This window comes from Hemicordylus capensis, chromosome 2, assembly GCF_027244095.1.
Source record: "Hemicordylus capensis ecotype Gifberg chromosome 2, rHemCap1.1.pri, whole genome shotgun sequence".
NCBI lineage: Eukaryota > Metazoa > Chordata > Lepidosauria > Squamata > Cordylidae > Hemicordylus > Hemicordylus capensis.
In genome coordinates this window covers 222,895,987-222,921,177 of record NC_069658.1, presented here as the reverse complement: position 1 = coordinate 222,921,177, position 25,191 = coordinate 222,895,987, and the positions used below count along the sequence as shown (strand labels likewise).

General features: G+C 46.8%; 1 protein-coding gene across 1 annotated transcript in view; it reads right to left on the bottom strand.

The window, feature by feature from the left end:
- LOC128345843 (excitatory amino acid transporter 5-like) overlaps positions 1–24,028 on the bottom strand; it is a 43,466-nt gene extending 19,438 nt beyond the window's left edge. The window contains exons 1-2 of the mRNA XM_053298412.1: positions 23,852–24,028; positions 10,576–10,655 (exon numbers count right to left, since the gene is read on the bottom strand). Coding sequence (XP_053154387.1) covers positions 10,576–10,655; positions 23,852–24,028 — 257 coding nt within the window. The remainder of the gene's footprint in view (positions 1–10,575; positions 10,656–23,851) is intronic.
- Between the last annotated feature and the right edge of the window lie 1,163 nt (positions 24,029–25,191).

Below are 25,191 nucleotides of genomic sequence, written 5' to 3'. Positions count from 1 at the left end.
CGCCTAAATTCCCCTCCCCTTAAACGAGGTTAACGGAGTGAGTACTCCGTTAACCTTGGGTTTTTTGCTTGGCGGCACATGAGTAGACCTCAGAGCGGGGGTCCCCCCAGAATGCCCCGCATGCTCGTGCAGGGCATACCGGGCCATCCACGGACCACATGGCCCCTGATCCCCACAGCCTCCACCAGCTCCGTGAAGGAGCCGATAGTCATGTGGGCGGCCCATTCAGCTGCCCAGGGCTCAAAGTTTGATTGTCTGCCAGGAGAGTGGGCTAAGCAGCCCTGCAGGCTTTACTTACGGATCGTGTGTAGAGCCTCATTGATTAGTTATGCCTTGAGTGTGTGCATAAGAATCTCCCTGCTAGATCAGGCCCAATGAAAAGTTACAAAAATTTGAACATAAAAAGAACCTTGTTGGATCAAGCCCAAGGCCCATCTAGTCCAGCATCCTGTTTCACACAGTGGCCCACCAGATGCCACTGGGGAGCATACAGGCAAGAGGAGAGGGCATGCCTTCTTTCCTGTTGTTGCTCCCCTTCAACTGGTATTGAGAGGCATTGTGCCACTGAGGCTGGAAATGGCCCACAGCCACCAGACTAGTAGCCATTGATAGACCTGTCCTCCATGAATATGTCTAAGCCCCTTTTAAAGCCATCCAAGCTAGTGGCCATCACCACATCCTGTGGCAGAGAATGCCATAGGTTAATCATGCATGGTGTGAAAAAGCACTTCCTTTTGTCCATCCTAAATCTCTTACCAATTAGTTTCATTGGCAGGGCTGTCCTTAGAGAGCCCTGGCGGGGTGCGTGGCCCGGGGCAGTGTGGGGGCCCCTTCCAGTTTATTCTAATGGGGATTAAAAGAGTGGGGCCCAGAGTAGTCACCCTGCTTGCCATGCCCTAAGGACAGCCCTGTTCATTGGATGGTCCTGGTATTGTGAGAAAGGGAGATAAACTCTGAGGTTATGCTCATGGCCAGCTCTACCCAGGTAGCAGAGCTGTAGCCTTGGTAGGACTGGTCATGAAAGCCGCCAGGATCGGGAGCAATCCCAGCGCTCCTCCCCCAGGTATCAAACCTGGGCTAAACATGAGGTAAGAGGGCGTGTGTGCCTCCTACTTCATGCCCGGTTTATGTGGAAGCTCAGGTTGCCAGAAGGTCCTCCCAGGCTACTGGCGGCCATAGCTTCCATAGAGCCAGGGGGAAGAAACAGCCAGGCAGCACAGAGCTCCCTCAATGCACCATGCTCCTCACACAGTGCATTGTGGGATACTGGAGGACACAGCCTGGTTTCCATGCTCCCCCATGCTGTTCCGAGATCACTCATGTATTGGTCATGTGGACGCACAAGCTGCAGTGGCAATGGTAGCCTCGGATCATCTGGGAGAAGGTAGGTAGGCTCTTGCCTCCACCCCCTCCCCACTCCTCCCCAGCCCTAGCAGAATTGGTCCTGTGAATTACCGTTCTCTGTCTACTTGATCCATACATGCAGAATTGTATAAACCTCTATCATGGGATGGCCAATTCCTGGCTCTTCAGCTGTTGCTGGACTACAATGCCCATTAACCCCAGCTGCAGTATAAGACTGGGAATCATGGGAGTTGTAGTCCAACAACAACTAACGACCCTCAGACCGGCCACCCTGCTCTATCATGTCTCCCCTTTGTTGCCTTTATTCTAACTAAAGTCCCAAATGTTGTAGCCTTTTCCCCATAAGGGAGGTACAGGATACTTTGCAGAATCAAACCACCTAGGCCTTCTAGCCCTGCATTGTTTACAAAAATCCTGGTAATCATCTAGCATGAGGGAGGCCACCAGAAACTGTCCAGCAGTAGACCCAAGTCTCCCTTCTGTCCATCTGTGCTTCAGAGCATTCCTTCACTTATATTATCTTTGCAGTCTTCACAACTACCCTGTAGAGTATATCAGTGAGAATCAGGTCATCCCCCCACTCCCCGCTTCTCAGAGAATGGCTCACTTTTCCCCTTTTCAGGGAAAGGGAATGGCTCATCTACAGCCACACACTGAATCTATGGCAGGGGCGAGATACAATCGAGGGTTTTTTTTGAGAGTTCCTTGCTCAGTCTCTTTACATGCAAAGCTATGTCCCACTGTATTCAAAGGGGCTTCCTACCAGAAAAGTGCACACCTGATTTCAGCCTTTGTTATTTTCATTACAACATGAGACATGTAAGGTCTATACCAGAGGTTCTCAACCATGGGAACCCAGATGGATTACAACTTTCATCATCCCCAGCCACAAAGGCTTTCAGGGTTGATGGGAGTTTTTGTCCAACAGCATCTGGAGACCCACAGTTGGGGGCTCCTGACCTATTCTCCGATTCAGAGGCAAGGTCCTTCGAGTTCATTTTCCAGCAGCAGGCTACAAGACACTCCTGTAAAGTCCACATGCAGAATCTGAAAGCAAGGAACACCCCCAGCGATCTTGTCCGCAGCATCTACAACTGAACCATAGGAGGCACTGGCAGCGTTACATCCGAATGCAGCTGCTGCCATAACCACAGTTTCTGGAACTGAAATCATAGAGAGGGCATCCCAGATCGACCCAGAAACACGCCCACTCCTTGCCTGCCACAGTTCTTGATGGCCGGCTCTCTGAGCACTTGCCCCGCCCCGTCTCCACACACTTCAAGCCGTTGCCTGGCAACAGGGATGCCGCCTTGTCCCATCCCCAACTTCTAAGCCTGTCAAAGGGAAAAGTCACATTGGGGATGCCTGCTTTCCACTGTATCTCGTGTTCCCTTCTCCGGCACTCAGAAGAGAAAGGGGAAGGGATGGCAAGATGGGCACTACATGTTTTGTTCACCAAAGATATATCAATACAGAAGTATGTCCACAAGCACATGCATTCACGGTGGCACAATAAACTGGGCAACCTGATTAGATTGCTGCAAAGATAACATATGTCAAGGCAGCAATACATACCATGGGTCAGCTTTAAAAGGCAGCCCCACCCAGGAATTCTAGAATGGCTCTGCTCTATTTTTTGCACAATGGCGTTGTGAAAGGGGGGGGCAGCCCCTTCCCCTTGGGTAAAAGCATGCAGTCTCTGGTGTTACTCATGAGAAGAACCATCCAGCAGGGCATTTTCCAGATTAGCCCCTATAACATATCTGCTAAGTGTGCTTCCGTACTTCCTGTGTTGTGACACTGCAGTCCCTACAGTGTCAGCAGGGTGCCGTTCACATTTCAGATGCCTTGTTTTGGATTTTATCGCTGCGACAGTGAGACAGGCAGAGCTAAGGGGTTTCAATGAATGGATGAGACGTTGGTGTTGGGAGGAGGGGTTTAGATTTGTTAGGCACTGGGACACATTTTGGGGCAAGCAAGGCCTGTACAAAAGGGACGGGCTGCACTTGAACCAAGATGGAACCAGACTGCTGGCGCTTAAAATCAAAAAGGTTGCAGAGCAGCTTTTAAAATGACTCCTGGGGAATAGCCGATGGGAGCTGGGCAGTATCCCGTTTGGCAAAAGCCATCCTTTAAAGTGCGAGGGTGCAAAGGATTCAGATGAAACAGATGGGGACAGAGCAGAGCCGCATAAAGAGCAGACAGGAGTCCGTGCCAACAGGAAAAGAGTCAAAAGAATAGCATACATCAGGTGAGAGATTCAGCGTATAGGTGCTTATATGCCAATGCCAGAAGCCTCCGAGCCAAGATGGGTAAGCTGGGTGCTTGGTTGCTAACGCAGAATAGACATAGTGGGCATAACAGAAACATGGTGGAACAGTGAGAACCGGTGGGACACTGTTATCCCTGGGTATAAACTCTATAGAAAGGACAGGGAGGGGCGCCTTGGAGGAGGGGAAGCACTGTATGTTGAAGAAAGGATAGAATGTAACAAGCTAGAAAAGCTAGGTGGACTGGAGTCCTCCACAGAAACCCTATGAGTGACAATACAAGGCCGGAAAGGGAAGGTGCTACTGGGGACGTGCTATCGCCCTCCGGATCATAATGCCGACAGTGACTGGGAGTTGCAGGAGGAAATCAGGGAGGCGTCAAGGAGAGGCAGGGCTGTAATCATGGGTGACTTCAATTACGCACACATAGACTGGGTAAATTCAGTCAAGTCAGGACAAAGAGGTCAAATTTCTAGATACGCTAAATGACTGTGCCCTAGAACAGTTGGTCATGGAACCAACCAGAGAGAAGGCGACCTTGGACCTAATTCTGAGAGGCACTCAGGACCTGGTGCGTGATGTCAGTGTCATCGACCGTTTAGGGAACAGTGACCATAGTGCCATCAAATTCAGCATACATGCGGGGAGAGAATCACCAAGGATGTCAAACACAGACATTTTAAATTTCAGAAGAGGCAACATCTCCAAAATGAGGAGTATGGTGAAAAGAAAGCTGAAAGGGAAAATCAGGAGAGTCACTTCACTCCAGAGTGCATGGAGTTACTCAAAACCACAACACTAGAAGCCCAGTTAGATTGTATAGCCAAAAGGAGGGAAGGTACCACTAAGTCCAGGAGGATGCCAGCATGGCTAACGGGTACCGTCAAGGAAGCCATAAAAGGGAAGAAGACTTCCTTCTGAAATTGGAAGGCCCGTCCAAATGAAGATAACAGAAAGGAACACAAACTCTGGCAAAAGAAACGCAAGGTGACAATAAGGGAGGCAAAAAGAGAGTTCGAGGAACACTTAGCCAAAAGTATCAAGGGGAATAACAAAAACTTCTTTAAGTACATCAGAAGCACGAAACCTGCCAGGGAAACGGTTGGACCATTAGACAATGAGGGGGTGAAAGGGATTATTAAAGAGGATATGGAGGTTGCAGAAAAGCTGAATGAGTTCTTTGCATCTGTCATCACGGCAGAGGATACTGAGCATATACCTGTTCCTGAACCAGGCTTTTTAGGGATGGGGGCTAGAGAGCTGAGTCAGATAGAAGTGACAAGGGATGATGTTCTAAACTGTCTGGAAAAACTGAAAGCTAACAAATCACCAGGGCTGGATGGCATCCATCCAAGAGTCTTCCAAGAACTCAAATATAAAATATATAATTTATCCCTGAAATCGGGCTCTGTACCAGAGGACTGGAGAGTAGCAAATGTAACATAGATTTTCAAAAAGGGATCCAGGGGCGATCTGGGAATTACAGGCCGGTTAGCCTAACGTCCGTTCCAGGCAAATTGATGGAAAGCATCCTCAAGGATAAAATTGTAAAGCACCTAGAACAGGACCTGCTGGGAGTGAGCCAGCATGGCTTCCGCAAAGGTAAATCTTGCCTCACAAACCTTTTGGAGTTCTTTGAGAGTGTCAACAAGTGCGTGGATCAAGGTGATCCAGTTAACATAGTCTACCTGGACTTCCAAAAAGCTTTTGAAAAAGTTCCTCATCAAAAACTCCTGAGGAAACTTAGCAGTCATGGGATAAGGGGACGGGTACATGTGTGAACTGCTAACTGGTTGAAAAACAGGAAACAGAAAGTAGGTATAAATGGAGAGTTTTCACAATGGAGGGAAGTAAGAAGTGGGGTTCCCCAGGGAGTACTGGGAGCGGTGCTTTTTAATTTATTCATCAATGATCTAGAAGCAGGGGTAAGCAGTGAGGTGGCCAGATTTGCAGATGATACCAAACTCTTCCGGGTAGTGAAATCCAAAACGGATTGTGAGCAGCTCCAAAAGGATCTCTCTAGAATGGCGGAGTGGGCGACAAAATGGCAAATGCGGTTCAATGTTAGCAAGTGTAAAGTGATACACATTGGGACGAAAAACCCCAGCTTCAAGTATATGTTGATGGGATCCAAGCTGTCGGTGACGGACCAGGAGAGGGATCTTGGGGTCGTGGTGGACAGCTCGTTGAAAGTGTCAACTCAATGTGCAGCAGCTGTGAAAAAGGTCAATTCAATGCTAGGGATCATTAGGAAAGGGATTGAAAATAAAATGGCTAATATTATAATGCCCTTATACAAAACTATGGTGCGACCACACTTGAAGTACTGCATACAATTCTGGTCATCACATCTTAAAAAGGACATTGTAGAACTGGAAAAGGTCCAGAAGAGGGCAACCAAGATGATCAGGGGCCTAGAGCACCTTTCTTATGAGGCAAGACTACAACACCTGGGGCTTTTTAGTTCAGAAAAAAAGATGACTGCGGGGAGACATGATAGAGGTCTATAAAATCATGCATGGTGTGGAGAAAGTGGAGAGAGAGAAATTCTTTTCCCTCTCACACAACACTAGAACCAGGGGTCACTCCATGAAATTGATTGCCAGGAGGTCTAGGACAAACAAACGTAAGTACTTTTTCACACCAGGCGTGATCCACTTGTGGAACTCTCTGCTACAGGATGTGTTGACAGCCAACAACCTGGATGGCTTTAAGAGGGGTTTGGATAACTTCATGGAGGAGAGGTCTATCAATGGCTACCAGTCGGAGGGCTGTGGGCCACCTCCAGCCTCAAAGGCAGGATGCCTCTGAGTACCAGTTGCTGGGGAGCAACAGCAGGAGGGAGGGCATGCCCTCAACTCCTGCCTGTGGCTTCCAGCAGCATCTGGTGGGCCACTGTGTGAAACAAGATGGGCCTTGGGCCTGATCTAGCAGGGCTGTTCTTATGTTCTTATGATTTAGCCTTATAACATTGTAAACGTGTTGTAGGAAAGTACCTGTATTTTTCCATTTTAGGAGGCTTGTCCCGTACTTTGTGCATTGCAATGTAGTATTGTGTGAACGGTTCAAAGGACTCCCTCATAGGCAGCAGCCCACCCTCGCTTGCCCCTCTCCATTCCCTGGCTCTCTGCCGCAGCACTCCCCTTCCCAAATGATCGGCCTCGCAGGGGGCTGGTACGGGGGGGGTCCTCTCTTCTCCCCAGGTGATTTGGGGAGGGGGTCCTTGCAAAAATCACTGCTGCTGCGGCCGCTGCCCAAGCACAATTGCCTTTTTTTGCCAAGCAGAGAGAAAGAGAGAGAGAAATAGGGAGTTGGAGGGGGAGGGAGGAGATTGTATTATTATTATTCCACCAGGATTCTCTTGTCTGCCTCTTGTGCAGACCCCTTTTAATTTGCTACTTTGGCCAGAGACTTATACGAGCGCAGCTGAGTAGATTTCTCAATCCAACCCTTTCTTGTGAAATTTTACTGAAGAGGAAGCCCATTGAACTAAATCATTTACTTCTGTGCATTCCCTCTTGCTTAGTAAAAGGAAAAGGGCAGGGAGAGAGAACAGTCACTTACTTAAAAGGAAGCCCATTGAACTGAATTATTTACTTCTGTGCAATCCCACAGCCCTCACTGGAGGGGCACTCGCCTACCCTCCACCTCCTCTCTCCTATGTATGTATGTATTTATTTCACTGGAGGCACACCAGTTCCCGTCTTTCCCCTTTCCTGGCTCGTCACAGGATTCCCTTTTGCTCCCCCACCAATAAGCAGTTCCTTTGTTATGTCACTCTAGAGCAGGCTTCCCCAAACTGCGGCCTTCCAGATGTTGCTGAACTACAACCCCCAGCATACCCAGCCACAATAAATTGTGGCTCGGGATGCTGGGAGTTGTAGTTCAGCAACATCTGGAGGGCCGCTGTTTGGGGAAGCCTGCTCTAAAGGATCACCTCACGCACCCCACTCCCCCTCCTTTTTTAAAAAAAATGTCCTGGGTATCACTTGCGCAAAGCTGCAATGATGCAAGACAAAGTTATATTTTTGTTTTGGAATGGCACTCCCCCCTGCCGGCGGATTTGTGCAAGGCAGCCAAGAATTTATTTTTTTTAAAAGAAAGGTCATCACGTCACACAAACACTCCTCAAATGCAGAAGGAGGATAATAAATGTAGCAGGAGACAGATAAATGCGTTTCAAGGAGAAAATGACACCTCCTGCCTGGAAAACATGTTGCAGTGGACAGAAAATATGAATGGCCACCAGCCTACAATGAAGCATTCAACAACCCTCAACACTGAAACCATTGCAGTATTCCGATGCACTTTGCAAGGCTTTAACTGGTGCAAATCTCATAGTCTGGAAAACACACAGGAGCAGTATTGCCTCCAGTCATACGAGAGATTCCTCCTGTGTGATGATGATGGATGCTTCTCCGGAGCAGACCACTCTCTCATGAGAGTGAAAGACCATGGAGACCTAGTCCCTAATCTGTCCACCCAGTGCCACCCAGACACATGGTGTGGCCACTACTCCTTGGGAGTATGAAAGGGTTGCCTGGAGAGGAGGGGATTACAGCGTACAAGTTCTATTACTTACCAGAGAGAACGGAGGCTCACACAAGCAGGGCCCCCTTGATTTGGATGGCCTAACTCATGAGAGCGCAGTCCGATGGAGGACTGAAGGTCTTGGAGCCTCTGATCCTCCCCAGTGGACTAGCCCTCTCATGAGAGGACAAATCCCCAGCCAGCAAGCTGACATGGGGGCAGGAGTGTGCTTGGGTGTTCCTGGACTGCTTTGTGGAGGTCACAGAGCATTCTTGGTCTCAGTGGACCAGACCCCAGGATCCTTTGCCCTCCCTCATAGACATATTCCTTCCTAGGAAACCATCATGATCCCTTCCTGGAGTAACAGAAAAGTACTGGGTTTCAGGGTTTTCATTGTTCAGGGTTTTAATTGTTTTGACAGTTTAATTGTGTTTTAAGATGTTTTTAAATTGGTGTTTATATTTGTATTTCTGTTTTAATTGTTTTTAATGATTTCTGTTTTTTAATTGTAAACCACCCTGAGCCAGCTTGGAAGGGCGGTATGAAAATCGAATAAATAAATAATGAATAAATAATGAATGAATGAATAAATAAATAAATAAATAATACTGTCCCTTGGCTTCCCCCCATTGCCAGAAATTGTGTTTGTGTGAGACTGTTTTGGTGCAGGGCTCTTACAAGGGAGGTGGTGCAATTGGTGTCTGAATAAGGGCTTGCATGCCATTTAAAGGGATTTAAATGCCCTTTCTTTGCCACGGGTAGGCAGTCCATTCTGAAAAGGCATGATAACCCTCGGCACGCCCCCTTGAAGATCGTGGCCAATGGTTGCTGCCTTGCCCACAATCTGGCAACGCGGGCACTACAGAGCTTGCTGAGATGTGGACTTGGTGGACCAGGAAAAGAGAGTGGCTCCCCTACCCTGAAACCAGAAGTTTTTGGGCCACGGTTGGGCAAACGTCTGTAATACGATTCAAGGTTACAAAACTTAACCTTGAGTTCATCTGCCCGTGGTTTGCCGTTACGTGCGAATGTGGCCTATATGGTTGAGCAAAAATCGACAACTGGTCTTGTGGTAGCAGGCATGAATTGTCCCCTTTGCTAAGCAGGTTCTGCCCTGGTTTACATTTGCATTTGCAAATGGTTCTGCCCTGGTTTGCATTTGCATTTGCAAATGGTTCTGCCCTTGCATTTGAATGGGAGATTACATGTGTGAGCACTGTAAGGTATTTCCTAGGGGATGGGGCCGTTTTGGGAAGAGCAGCTGCATGCTTGTGTGCAGAAGGTTCCAAGTTCCCCTTCCCTGGCATCTCCAGATAGGGCTGAGAGAGTCTCCAGCCTGTAATATTGGGGAAGCAACTGCCGGTCTGCGTAGACAATACCGAGTTAGATGGACCTTCCTAACTGTGGTCTTGTGCTTTAGCCAAAGGTAGATCTCCTGTTCTATGTGCAAAAGGTTCAATCCCCAGCCTGCCTACACCTGAAACCCTGAAGAGTCATTGCCAACTCATTTGGTGGCTACACAGAGACGGGCCTTCTCGGTCGCTGCCCCGAGATTGTAGAATGCGCCCCCTGCTGAGATACAATCCTCCCCATCTCTAACAATTTTCAAAAAACACCTGAAAACCCATCTTTTCGCCCAAGCTTTCTCAGCTTCCTAATTTTTTTTAGGTTTTAATATCTGGTTTATATTTAAATTGTTAAATTGTTTTAAGTTTTTTGTATATGTTTTTAACTTGTTTTATGCTATTGTTAACTGCCCAGAGACTAAAGTTTGGGGTGGTGTACAAATCTGATAACTAACTAACTAACTAACTAAATAAATAAATAAATGAAAATAAAATCAGACTAGCCCAGGGATTCTCAGTCCAGCAATATCTGGGGACCCAAGCTTGAGAACCCCTGGACTAGATAATATTGGATTGGACAGTACAAAGGTCTGACTCTGTAGAAGGCAATATCATATGTTTCTAAGATTCCTCCAAAGAATACTACCACTGGTCACAGAAACTCACTTTCGTTATTGTGCCTAACAGCTCCCAAGAGAGTTCTCTTACATGCCTCTTTCTCAAACACAACTTTTCTTTGCACAGGTGTGATTACTCTTGTATTAAAAAAAGTAACACACACATGAAGAGCTACCAAGGCACAAGAGATTCAAATCTTTTCTTCCCTGGTGTATACCAGGGAATATATTTTTTTCTAGAATATACCATTCAAAAAACAAACTTTCTTAATACGTAGTTTGGAAGTATTAATTACACTTCTCCCCTGCTCCCCGGGGGCACCTCATCAGAAGCACACTCTGATCGGTGCCCCCAGCGGAGCAAGTTACTTTCTGCCAGCTGGGAATGAGTTGTGCTTGGCAAAGTTTCTCCCTGCACCTGCCACCTCCCGTCCTCCCTGTTCTCACCTGGAGGTGATCAGCGGCAAGATTAGCATCTTTAACATCCTCATCAGCAGTTCTCCGGGGAAAGAGAAGTATTGCTTCTCCTGTATGGGGGGGAAAAGCAAACAGGTCAAGCCATATCTGCTAACTGAGCAAAGAGGCACCTTTTTAAAGTGGTGATTCTCTTTATTTAGAGGAACAATTTGACAAAGAGCCGTGCCCGCACTTGTGACAACATAATCATAACAATTGAAAGCCACAATTGAAAGTGAGGGCATGGACTTGAGAACCGGTCCTGCAATTTCCTTCAAAACTCATCCTCCACACACCATTTCTTCCATCCAGATGCACACATTTGGGCATGCCATTTTTTGACAGGTCAATATATTTCCTCTGTATAGATCTGTCCCTTTGGACACGGTTTACAGGTACAGCTTCCTTACCCAATTCTGCCACCTTTTCCATAACCATTGTCATCCACTCATAATACACTTGGGGAAAGGCCTTGACCGGGTTTTCTTTTTAACATTAAAAGTACTGTTTTCTGAATTAAAAGTACTGTACTACACATGCATGCCCTCTTGCGGTGGTGGTGGGGAATAACTGATGAACCTGCCACTTCATGTTTTGCAACTCAAGAACTGAGAATTTCCAGGCCTCATCAAAGCTCTGGAGAATCCTTCTGGTGGCTTGGCAAGAGGAATTGCTTCACCAAGGGGTCAAATGCACACTGTAGGAACTTGCCCTTTGGCAAATGGGGTAGCAATTATAAAGCTGCGGGCAGGGTCTGTTCTGTTTAAAATAATGAATGTGCACCATGTAGCTGCTAAGGTGTGGCATATAACAAAATAACATGATTATAATGATACAGAATAGTGCAGCGTTCAGAGTGTCAGACCTGGACTGGAGGCCCCCACATTCAAATCCTAGCCCCAGAGCTCACTGGGTAACCTTTGCAATCAGCCTAATCTACCTCATGTGGTTGTTGTGAAATAAAACTGTAGGGGCAGGGATTGTACACCACCCTGAACTCCTTGGAGGGATAAAAATGCAATGCATAAATACTGCAGCCTCATGGAATGAGGAGATTCAGGGACAAGCAAATCCAACACACCATGGCTGTGATGCACAATGTGATGGCTGTGATCACCATGGCTGTGATGCACACCATGGCTGTGATGCACACCATGGCTGTGATGCACACCATGGCTGTGATGCACAATGTGAGGCTCTCCAGCTATTGCTGAACTACAGCTCCCATCATCCCCAGCCACAATGGGGTGATGGGAGTTGTGGTCCAACAGCTGGAGAGCCTCAGGTTGGACACCTCTGTGCTGCGAAGACAGAGAAGAAGAAAGAGGGCACTGTTACAAAGAATTGAAAGAAATCAGGATGAACAAATGTAAACCAACAATCCCAGCAGAAGGGAAATGTATCATAACTTTGCAGCATCAATGGTACATGAGCCAGCTGGGGTATTTGGTATCATCTGGGGGGCAAATCTTCATGGTGATTTTTGACAAAGTTTACCCCCTAGAGATGGGAAACAGGTGATAGCACTGCAATACTTTCAGCTGTCAGTGTGTTATGCTTTTATTGTCCTGACCATCGGGCCTGCAGCAGACATACTTGCAATGGTGTTTTCAAACTTTTAGAAGTTTTAAAAACACAAAAACTACTATAAAATTTTATTGAATTTGTCAGAGGAATGGAAATGAAAATCGATAGGAAAATCCTTCAAGGATTACTCCATGAAGAGAGTACAATTGGTTCATCGTCATGATACCCCTTTCCTCTGTGCAAAAATGACTCCAATTTTACCCTATCCATTGGGGGGGGGGGTGTTAGGGATAAAGAAGGGGTGATAACACAGATAAAGCTGTAAGTGCAACAATCTTGCATCTCTAGGGGGATAGCTGTTGCAAAAAATCATGATGAGTATTCGTCCCCCCAAGATTGGACTGAAGGCCAAAATTTGTGGACCTGGCTCATGAACGACAGTAATCCAAAACCAAATGAGTTAGCTATCCCTAGGAAATGCTCTCTCAAAGAGCTGAGTTTTAACATTATGAAGAGCATAAAGGGCGCTTTCCAGATTACACGCTACAACGGTGTTATTACATGTCCGTTAAGTGTGCTTTCGTACTGCCTGTGCCTGTGTTTCAACACTGCAGTCCCTGCTCTGTCAGCAAGGTGCAGTTCACATTTCTGATGCCTTCTTTCGGATTTTATCTTTGCGTTACAATGCTACAACATTGCCCCCCCCCAAAAAAGCTGTATTTTTCCATTGTAGGAGGTTTGTGAAAGCTAGAAATGACTGCTCCTCCAGCTGGTTGCTTTGCACAACACCCTGTATTTATGGTTTCAATACGATCCTGCCAAGCTGAAGTAAATTAATGCTGTTGTAGCGTGTAATCTGGAAAGCGCCCAGATCTTGTCTGGTGGGCTTTTGTGGGGCAGGGAATTCTAAGGAGACAGGACTATTCCAGAGTAGTCTTGGTTTATCTCTGAAATGGAGGGGACCCAAAGCAGTCTGTCTTCTAGAAATGGGGAGGGATATGTGGAAGGAGTTCCTTCAAGTACATGGTCATTTCAGGCTTTTGTCTTTAACAGTCTCCAAAACAGAAAATTCAACATCATACAAAGCTGTCCACTCTTTAAGAAAGATATTTTATCTGCTCTTAGCCCTGCCACAGAAACAGACCCAGTTGGCAGGGACAGAACCTTCTCAGGAGTGGCCCCATCTTTGGAATGCCCTCCCTCCCAGAGGAGCTTCATCAATCTCCTTCATGGATTTTTTTTTTTAAACCTGAAAGCCTTCCTTTTTAAAGAAGCATTTTGAAATTGTTTTAGCTGGGTTTCCAGTTACAATCCTGTCTGACATTTTATCTTGCTGTTTGGTTTTCCGGTGGTTCGATTATTTGTTATTGTTGTTTTTTACTATGGTTTTACTGTTTTATTGAAAGCTGCCCTTAGCAGCAGTGTGCTGGAAGGGTGGGACAGACATATTTTTGAATATGTACAATAAATAAATAAATTTTCAGAGGCTTTTCAGTGTCCCTGCTTTTAGAAGTCATGTGGTTGGAAACTAGAGGGACTGTGAAATACACTCTCCAGAAAGACTTGCCTGACACTATGTCCTCTGTTGGGGCAAGCATGAATTGTTCCCTTTGCTAAGCACCCATTTGGATGGGTGGCTACATGTGTTCACTGACTGCTGTAAAATATTTCCCTTAGGTAGGGGCGTTGCTAGGATCAGGGGCCTGGGCCCAGAGCCTCGTGGAGCCATTAGGTGCTTTGTTCCTGCCAGGGTTCAGGCACCTGCGCCACCACTGGGGGTGGGGGGCAACCTTCATTGTTCCTGTCACTGCTGCCTCAGGGGCGGCCTTCAGCGCTTTCACTGCTGCTGCTGTTTGCCATCCCGTGCGGGGGGGTGGGGGTGGTGGCCTTCAGTTTGACCCCTGCTGACTTGGCAAAGAGGCACCTTTTACCGTGGTGATTCTCTTTATTGAGCAGGAGGAGAGTAACTGGCCCTATCCACCCCCAGCACAGTCCCCCTCCAGTGACTGTTGCTGGTGTCTGTCTGATGTTTCTTTCTAGATTGTGAGCCCTTTGGGGACAGGGAGCCATCTTATTTTTCTATTATTTCTCTGTGTAAACCGCCCTGAGAAATTTTTGGAAGGGTAGTATAGAAATTGAATGAATGAATGAATGAATGAATGAATGAATAAATGTTGCACTGCTGCCCAGAGTGCAAAAAGCCATCTGCTGCCACTTCCCTGCTTGCTTTTCACATGCCCGGCAAAGGTGGTGCAATGTTTAGCTCCTCTGCTGGCATTCTTGCAGCAGCAGAGGAGGCAAAGTGGGGGAAATCCGGGTCACCCCCATAACATACATAGGAACCTGCCATATACTAAGGCTCTTCTCATGATTAGTGAGAAGAGCCGCTAGGGGGTTTGCGGGGCCCGCTCTCCCCGCACACGAGCAGCAGTCTGCTCTGGGCGGCCACAGCGGCCGCCCACATGACTGCCGGCTCCGTCACTGAGCTGGCTGGAACTGGGGAATTTGGGGGCCGCGCAGCCCCTGGAAGCTCCAGCATGCCCTGCGCGAGCACACAGGGCATGCTGGAGAGACCCCCGAGCCGGGAGGCTTCTTTTCAGCCTCCTGGTCGGGGGTCTACTCGTGAGTAGCCGTGGCACAGAGCCATGCTGCGGCTACTCATGATTCTAAAAACCGGGTTTGCAGAGCGCTCGCTCTGCAAACCCAGTTTAAGGGGTGGGCCGGCTACCTAAGCGGGCTAGCCACTTGTAAGCCACCGGGCTCGCCTGCAAGCCCAGTGCTTTACACGAGCAGCAAAAATCGGGCTAGGCTCTCCTAGCCTAATTTTTGCTGCTTGTGGGAATAGTCTCATTGATTCAGACCCTTGGTCCATCTCACTCAGTATTGTCTACTAGGGATGTGCACAAAACTGGTTCACCCGGTTTGGTTCGAATTCGAACTGTGTTCAAACCGGGAAGGAGTGATTCAGTTTTGGTTATGTTCGAACCACCCCCTGGTTCGGTTTGAATTTGAACCTTTTTTGTACCTCAAAAAGTAGGTAGGGTGGTAGGCACCCTTGGGTGCCAACTACCACCCAAACCTCGAATCAATTGGACATTCCTAGGATTTGTTATGAATTTTTAAAATATTTGCCATTGTTGCCCATAACTGCCTCTGTGGAATACTTAGGGACAAAAAGCTGGGGTGGGTGGTAGGCACCCATGGGTGCCCCCCACCCACCAATTCCCAAGGCAATTGGATGCTCCTAGTATTAATGGTGAATTGGGGGGGGGATTCCCCCTAGGATATAATGTAGATTTGGGGCAGCCCCAAACCCCTCCTCTGGGGTGTGGCAGCACCTCAAAGTGGGTCTGGGGCCATGGCAGAAATGGCCTAAATCCATCCCAGACATCCCCAAATTGATAGGAGTGATTGCTCTTTATTTATGATTTTCTAAGGCATTAAAATAATATATCATTGGAAAGCATGGAGTGTGTGTCACTGGGTGAAAGGTTAAGCTATCAATCCCAATGATATATTATTTTAATGCCTTAGCAATACAAAGGGGACAATTCATGCTCACTGTCACAAGACCAGCTCTTCTCCCTCCATGTCCACATCTATGAGCATAAGAACATAAGAACAGCCCTGCTGGATCAGGCCCAAGGCTCATCAAGTCCAGCATCCTGTTTCACACAGTGGCCCACCAGATGCCTCTGGGAGCCTACAGGCAGAATTGAGGGCATGCCCTCTCTCCTGCTGTTACTCCCCTGCAACTGGTATTCAGAGACATCCTGCTGCGGATGTGGATGTGAGCTGAAAGTTATGTCCCTGAAGTGAGATGGAAGTGATGAGGATGAAGGATCCTCCTTCACAACTAGGCGTTCCATGCCAATTGTGCAGAGCCATGTCTTTCACATGACTCAAAGTCATGGCTCTAGAAAACTGAGGAGGAACCCACAGCTGTGAAGGAAGATCTCCCACCCACATTTATCACCCCTGGTCGACCCACACAACTCAGGGTGTTCCACATTAAGGTTAACACCACAGCAAACACCTCCAGAAGGTTCAAGCAGTCAAGCAGAGCTGCATGCCAGAGGGGAAGATTAAAGACACTTTGGGACAATAATCCAGGATGGCCAAGCTAAGACTCTCTAGCAGCTGTTGGACTACAACTTCCATCATTCCTGGAATAATTTATTGCAGCAGGAAATGATGGGAGTTGTAGTCCCACAGCAGACAAGGAGCTAACGATAGGTGGGCCTGGGGAGGGGAAAAAGATTTCTAGAAGCTGGTGTCACGTCTGCAGAAACCAATCCAAAATGGAATTGAATGGATATTTAAATCCATAAATCCCACCATCCAATATTCATGGATGTCTCCTACCCTAACCCTGCTGAATAGATTTTGTTTGGGAACCTGGAGGGAAGCTGTCTCTTGCTTTTCTTTATGAGGAGGAGAGCTGGTCTTGCAATAGCTCTGTAGCTCAGTGGTAGAGCATCTGCTTGGCATGCAGAAAGTCCCAAGTTCAATCCCCGACCTCTCCAGGCAGGGCTTGCAAAATGGGAGGTTATGGGAGGAGAGCTGGTCTTCTGGTAGCAAGCATGAATTGTCCCCTTTGCTAAACAGGGTCCACTATGTGTATATATATATTTATTTATTTGGTTTCTATACCTCCCTTCCAAAAATGGCTCAGGGCGGTTTACACAGAGAAATAATGAATGAATGAATGAATGAATAAGATGGATCCGTGTCCCCAAAGGGCTCACAATCTAGAAAGAAACATAAGATAGACACCAGCAACAGTCACTGGAGGTCCTGTGCTGGGGGTGGATAGGGCCAGTTACTCTCCCCCTGCTAAATAAAGAGAATCACCACGTTAAAAGGTGCCTCTTTGCCAAGTTAGCAGGGGTAACTTGGTTAGCATTTGAATGGGAGACTACATGTGAGCACTTTAGCATATTTCTCTTAGGGGATGGGGCCACTCTGGGAAACGCAGCTGCAGGCTTGCATGCAGAAGGTTGCAAGAAGAGAGACTCCTGCCTCTAACCTTGGAAAAGACGCTGTCAGTCTGTAGACAAAACTGAGATAGATGGCCCAATGGTCCGGCTCAGTAGAAGGCAACTTCCTATGTTCCTAAGGCCTACTTAGTACAGCAGAGTCGCCTCGCAATAATGTTACAAGCCGGAGCAGGATGGAGACATCCTTTGCAGTTTGTAGTCAGTATCTGGTACTCAAGTTGGCTTCCTGCTTCCAAATGTGGATTTGCCATTCTTAACTGTTGGGCATTAATAGCCACTGATAGGCCTCTCCTTTCCTGAATTTGTCTAATCCGTTTTAGCAGCCTGTTTTGTGGCGCCAATTTCAATTAAGTTAATTATGCCCTGTGTGAAGAAGCACATTTCCCTGTCCTGTCCATTTTATTCCAGGACTCCAAGTTATAGTGTTGTGAGAGAAAGAAGTCTGCTTTCCACATTCTCAACCTTGGGTCCTCAGATGTTGTTGGACTACAACTCCCATCACCCCCAGTCACAATGGTTCACGGCCATTGTGACTAGTAGCTGTACTCTAACAACATCCAGGGACTCAAATTTGGGAATGCCTGGTCCAGCAGCTTTGTCTCAAGCATTATTAATACAAAAAATTGAATGGGTAAGACTTTTTTAAAAAGTTCTCTGGAAGCAGCTTTTCCTCTGCCTGATTTGTGTTCTGTAAAAGAAGGAGTCCTACTGAGCCCTGGACTCCATTCCTCTCAGCCATCAGCTTCTGGGGAGGATACCAGAGGCCAAACCCCAGGCACATTTACCTAGCTGTAATTTATTCATTACATTTAGATCCTTCTCTTCCCACATGAAGCCCAGAGTGGTATATGTGGCTATGTTTATCCTCACAACAATCCTTTGAGGGCGTTTAAGCTGAGAGATAAGTGACTGGCTTAGATTCACCCAGTGAGTTTCATGGCTGAACAGGGATTCAAACCCAAGTCTCCCCAGTCCTAGTCCAACACTCTAACCACTGCACCACCCTGGCTCTGATGAAGCCAGTGGGGCTTACTTCCCAGTAAACAATGCATAGGACTGGTAGTCCTGTTTAACTGCCATGTTTGTGGCAGCACTCCTGGGCCTTTAACATACAATAGAAATTCAACTGGAGAAGTTTCCCTCTTGGATTGAGCTTTGCTGCTTAATTAAAGCTTTTTGAGAGATCTTTCCTTGGGGACTGGTTGGCTTGTTTTGAATTTTGACTACTGATGTGGTCTCTTTGGATTCTGATTTGATTTTTCATTCAATATTGTAGTGCAAACTCTTTGAACAAAAGAGTTATTTCATAAATACGTTTTACTACTAATGTTAATGGTTGCGATGGTGATGTTAGGAAAAGTTGCAGAAAAGTTTAACTTGAAAGCCAAACTTTTACTACCAATGTTCTGCTGGAGAACAGGGTCTCTGAGCATGTGCAGGGTGGCTTTCACTTAACAGTGAATAATTACAGCCAGTGGTGTCTCTAATTTTTTTCCATCTCTGTGCGGAATGAGTTTTGTTCTGGGCAGCAGTAACAAGGCACTGTGTGCACAGATGCATTCAGAGTGGGGCCTTCCTGATTCAACCTGAGTGGGATCTAAAATTAACTGAGCGGGCATCAGAAAACTTGTGAGTGCACGCATGTGCGAATGCCTTAGAGGGAACAGTGATTACAGCCCAAACAACTTCAGTTAGGAAGCAGCGCTTTTAGGTTCAAGGTTTCCAGAGAAGAATCTGAACCCCTACCATCTTAGAATTGAATTTGTTAAATTTAATTAAGCATTGAGTTCACTGGGAAACTGCATGCCCTGTTTGGACAGGGGATCTCCGGGCTGATAGGCATCAGTTGTTGGCTTGATGCAGTTAAGTAACCAGTTTAGCTTGCAATGCCAAGACCTGTAATTGAAATGACTTCTCTAAACCCTGCCAGAGAAGACACGAGGCTGTGCCATAAGAGCAGCGGGCGTCACAGCGGGCCACTTGACAGCAATCAGGAAGGAACAGTGGTTTGTTTGTTCCTCGACAGCCAGTTATGATCCTTCAGACAGCATAAACTTCTGTAATCGGTAGTACAAGGAAAGCTCAAAGGTCACCCCTTGTTCTGCACTGACCGCAGCAACGGAATTTTGCTGCCTAGCAACTGGAGGAGAGCAGGATGGGTGCAGAAAAAGGAACAAAACAGATCCCACAAAGCACGTTTTCTCAGAGATGTCCAACATTTCGTAGGATCATAGTACTGCAGAGTTGGAAGGGACAAAGTAATTAAATATGTTAACGAAATTACATTTGTATTGTTACCATGGAAACCTGAAATAATGTTGCTATATGCCTTGGAGGTGCCACCAGTATACTGATTAAGCTTGCATTACTGGCAGCAAAACTTTGTATTGCCAAGGAACAGAAAAAGAGGAACCTTAAAAAAGTAAATGTTGGTTTGATAAAATTTGGGAGTTGCTGCCATAGAACAAGCTCTCTTCTCAACTCAAAGTTTCTGTTCATCCCAGTTATAAGTGTTTCTTTCTAGAGCACTGGTTACCCTTTTTAAATTTTACTGACGCCAAAAAACCTGCATATACAAGACCTGAAAGACTGAAAATGGTTGTTTTATAATTGTATTTAAAAATATTCTAAATTGATTAAGTGAAATAATAATCCAATTCAAACACACTAAAGTGTTATATTTGCTCCTGACCTGAATTCTATCTGTTGTTTTTTGTAATTGTTCTTTTGTACTTTTCTGCAAAAATTAAAAATAAAGAGTATAGTGGGAGAGAAGGGAAGTACCCCGGAGATCTTCTAGTCCAACCCCCAGCTCAGTGCAGGAATGGTCTTGTGGTAGCAAGCATGAATTGTCCCCATTGCTAAGCAAGATCTGCCCTGGTTTGCATTTGAATGGGAGGCTACATGTGTGAGCACTGTAAGATATTCCCTTTAGGGGATGGGGCTGCTCTGGGAAGAGCATCTAGGTTCCAAGTTCCCTCCCTGGCATTTCCAGATAGGGCTGAGAGACTCCTGCTTTCAGTGTTGGAGAAGGCACTGCCAGTCTGTGTAGACAATACTGAGCTAAATGGACTAATGTTCTGACTCGGTATAAAGCAGCTTCCTGTGTTCCTATGAATCTGTTACCGGTAGTAGTGTATCCTTGACAGGTGGCTGTTGTGGGTAAGCCTGTGGCTTCCAGTAACCCTGTTCGAGTCTCCTGTTTAGGTCAAGTACTGGCCAAGTGGCCTCTGTTTGAAAACCTCCCGTAAAGGAGAGCCCACCACTGAATGAGGCAGACTGTTCCACTGCCCAACAGCTCTTACAGTTTGGAAATTCTTCCTAATGTCGTGCCTAAATCTGCTTCCTTGCAATTTCAATGGGATTTGCTTCTGAGTAAGCACACTTAGGGACTGCAGGCTGCTGGAGGTATCCAAAAGCTAAAACACAGTCAGCTCCGAAGAACAAGCCATGCCTGATCAAATGGATGGTGCATCTAATCCAGGGGTGGCCAACCTCAGGCTCAACAGCTGTTGTTGGACTACAATGCCCCTCATCCCAGTTGCAATAAATCACAGCTGGGGGTGATGGGTGTTGTAGTCCAACAACAGCTGGAGAATCTGAGGTTGGCTACCTCTACACTAGTCCACCATGTTACTTCCAATTAGATGCTCCCAGGAAGCCCACAAGCAAGACATGAAGGCAGCAACTCTCTCCCGCTGTTGGCCCCCAGTAACTTGTATACTGCCTCTGAACATGGAGAGTCCACTTAGCTAACACAGCCAGTAGCCATTGGGGAGACTTCTCCTCCTGCCTGAACCACTTTGGACATTACCACAATTACGGAATGGATTGTGAGGATGGGTGGCACCATAAAAGACAGGAGGACCCTAGGACTACAAAACTATAGATATTTGCCCAAGGAGGAAAAGGCAGAACTTTAGTGGTCCTCAGACACTGACCTGAAGGGGGCCTGGAGTTAGGGTTGCCACTGACCTGGCCCTGCAGCTTGACACACATAAATGTAGTAGGAGACACTTTTGCAAGCATGGAGAGGAGTGATCACAAAAGCTTCACTCAGTTTCTGCCATTAGGGCTGCCACTGTAGGCAGAGGCGCTCTTATCCCTGGACTTCAGGGCCGAAATCCAGGGCCTCCACACACCCTGGGGGCACCCAAATCGGTCCTGGGTGGTGTGGTCGCCAGCGGCCTGCACTGCGCCAGGCAGCTGGGTGTGATTATGACCTGTGCCAGGTGCTTTAGAGACAGAGGGAGGAGTTGGGAAATAAATATGTGGGATGGCAATATGTTAAGTTGTGTGTTGAAATGTTTCTGCTAATACATACTTATTTGCATAAATAGACCTGCTTTATATTCTTACATTTTTGTGAGTCCAGTTGCTGCTTGTACCCTCAAGAACCCAGGTGTTAAAAATACTGCATATGTCATGAGTGTGTGTGTGTGGGGGGGGGAATGATGCTTAGCCAGCGTGGTGTAGTGGTTAGAGTGCTGGACTAGGACCAGGGAGACCCGAGTTCAAATTCCCATTGAGCCATGATGCTTGCTGGGTGACTCTGGGCCAGTCACTTCTCTCTCATCCTAACCTACTTCACAGTGTTGTTGTGAGGAGAAACTCAAGTATGTAGTACACCACTCTGGGCTCCTTGGAGGAAGAATGGGATATAAATGTAACAATAATAATTATTATTATAACTTGCAGCCGGGTGGGGGGCTCCAAAGGCCTTTAGATCCAGGCTCCAAAATTACCCAGGTGCACCTCTGACTGTAGGCACAGCAAGAGAGAAAGGAGAATTGGGGCGAAGAGGAGGCACTGCTGCAGGGCGTAGCAGGAGAAGCACAGTGAAGAGCAACTTCTTACCTCACAGTTCATCCCTATCTGCACACATCAGAGAGAGTTTAACTCACTCGCCACCCTGTGAAAATTGCCAGCTTTTTCCCCCCCTGAGAAGGCTCCACTATCTTTAGCAGCTGCAGAGTAGATGGAAATCCAAGGAAGGAAGACTTTCCCCCAACCCTGGATCTCCATGATGAGAAAAAGCTTCACCTATGCTATTGCCAACAATGTACCAACAAGCCGACTTACAACAACTACAACAAATATTGATATACCGCTTTTCAACAAAGGTTCCCAAAGTGGTTTACACAGAGGTTTACATAGTGGTTTACATCTTAATTAATTAATTAGTTAAGATGGATCCCTGCCCCACCCCACATGCTCAGCCTCTGTCCATAGCAAGAGTCCAAACAGACATGCACATGCATTCCAGGGCCCGGCAGATCTGAGGATGGTCACCTTTGCAGTGGCTTTCCAAGGCTTCAGGCAGCAGTCTTTCCCAGTCCTACCTGGGGATGCAGCCAGGGAGAACCTGAGACCTGCTTTTCCATGGAGCTATGGCCCCATCTCCTAAGAGAAATATCTTAGTCACCCATCCAAATACAAACCAGGGCACACCCTGCTTAGCAAAGGGGACAGCTCTTTGTCGCTACCATAAGACCGGCTCTCCACCCCATGAGAACTTCTGAGCTATTGTTGTCCAGAGCACAGACTAGCAAGCCTCTGGGCTATGCTTGAATTAGATCTGAAGAGGCTTTGGGCACATAAGAGAATTCCTTCCCTTCATCACAGAGTAAAAGCAGCCGATCAACACCATAGCAGGGTTCTGGGGTATAGTACACCATTTCCAAGTAGGCTTGGGGCTCTGGGGGCTCTCATTTTAGAAACTTAGCACCACCTGCTAACTGGGCAAAGACACACCTTTCCAGTGGTATTTCGCTTACATTTAGCAAGCAGAGAGCAACTGTCCCTATCTAGCCCAGCATGGCATTTCCAGTGCTTGATGCTGGTATCTCTCTTGTGTTTTATTTATCTATTATTATTATAAATTATTATTTATTATTGTTGTTGTTGTTATTGTTATTATTATTATTATTATTTTGTGAGCCCTTTGGGGACAGATAAACCATTTTTGCATTACTATGTACACCACTTTGTGAACATTTTGATGAATAATGGCACATACATAATAAGGCCTTGATGGGTTTTATTTGGATTAGGCACCAACTCCAAAATATAGGAGCCAGAGAATGGACACATGGCAAAATTACCAGACTCAGTGATGGACAGTGTACATAGCTTCTTTTTATGCCTTTTATAAGTAACATTCTTAGAACAGAAATAGCACTGCCTGAGACAAAAAACGATTTTCGTAACTACCCCTTACCCTTGTATAGCAACCATGGTTAAATTTCTAGGAGTTATGGCTTCCTGGTATGCGTCGAGCCCCAATATAAATATAAAGATTCTAAATAGTATTACCTTCTGGCTGTCACTTCCCTTACTTCAGAGAAGCCTCTCCTGTAATTGCCCTAGAATCATAGAGTTGGACAGGCCTTGGAGGTCTTCTAGCCCAACCCACTGCTCAGTGCAGGAAACACATCCTTGACAGATGGCCATCCAGCATTTGAAATCCTCCTGCAAAGGAGAGCCCCCCACAGCATGAGGCAGCCTGTTCCATGGCTCTTAAGAGTTAGGAAGGTTCCTCCTAATGTCTTGCCATAACCTGCTTCCTGTAATTCACAGAATGTTAAAACTGGAAGTTACCTTGAGGTCTTCGAGTCCACCACCTGATCAGTGCAGGGATCTGCTACAGTGTCCTTGGCAGATGACTGCCCAGCCTCTGTTTCAAAAACCTCTAGCCAAAGGGAGCCCACCATCTGGACAGCACGGTCCCAAACACTTACCAGATCGGACAACTCCAGCCTCCTCAGTAGAAACCCCACAAGGCATCCAGTCATCACAGAGAGCATGGACATTGTCAAGAGCCCATTCTTACTCCAAAATGCCTGGGTTGCCTTCCAGATCCCTGCAAAGTTGACAGAAAAGGGGCTGAGCATGGCTTTCTTCAAGCGTTCCCACATGGTGCTTTTCAGAGTCTCGCCAAGATCTGTCGTGGAGAAGAGGGCGCAGCGGTGAGGCCGGGATCCTGGAGGCTGTTTGGCATCATCAGGGCACCTACTGGCCTGGGGAAATCATGCCTTTCTGCTGGATGGGAACCTGCCTGGAGGCAGAAGGGAGAGAGAGGAAATGACTCTCTCTTTCTCTTCTTGGATAATCTCCACAGGGATCACACCAGGGCATCGTGGTTATCCAAGTCCCTTTTAGCTTAATGTAAAGTGACGCGTCCAATGACAACATAATCCAAGCCTAACTTTGGAAAAGCAAGGAGGAGCGCCGCATTGCAGTGCAAACAGCCAGGTTGGCACCTTAGCATCCAATGTATTTATTGAGAAAGACATTAACAGAGGTGAGCCCAATGTTAGAGGGGCAGCAGGCAGGTATCCTCTCTGGTTTGCTCCATGGCTAACTACAGAGGCCTACCAAACAAGTCCAGGCACAGGACATATAAAAGTACTCTTCACATGCTCAAGGGCAGCCTCCATGATTGCATCACATTTTCAGAGCTGGCACTGCAGTCTCCAGAACCAAGCCCTTACAGGTCATGACTCATTCATGTCTAACAAGAAAAGGTACCCAGGGCTCTTGGAAACCTCAGCTTTTAATCTCAGAACCCCTTCCCACAATACAAGATGTGTGGAAATATGCTGTCTTTCTCTTGAGCATAGCAGGGGTTCTGCCATTGAACTCTGGATGGTCCTCATGAACATATGAAGCTGCAGCACTGTCTACACTTACTGGCAGCATATCTCCAGGGTTGATGAGGGAGATGTATTCCACATGCCCTTTGTCGGTCTTGCTTTTATTATTAATCCCCACTGATTCAAGCTCCACTCAAATTAAGGCCCTATATTGAGTCAAGCAAGCAAGTGGAACCTTCCTAAAGAGGAAATTAAAGCAACCGACAGATAGGTCAATTGAAAGTGACTGGACTGGGCTCAGGGCTTAGGAATCAGTTCTAGCATCTGCTTTTTATGCCAGCTCTGTAGAGAAAGGGCCTCAGAGCATGTACAGAGTGCTTATCTGCCACACAGGTGGAATGGGAAGCAGACACTCATATCAAAAGCTACAATCCTTCACAGAGTTTAATGAAACTGCTTAAATCCCCACTGATGGCCAGCCACTT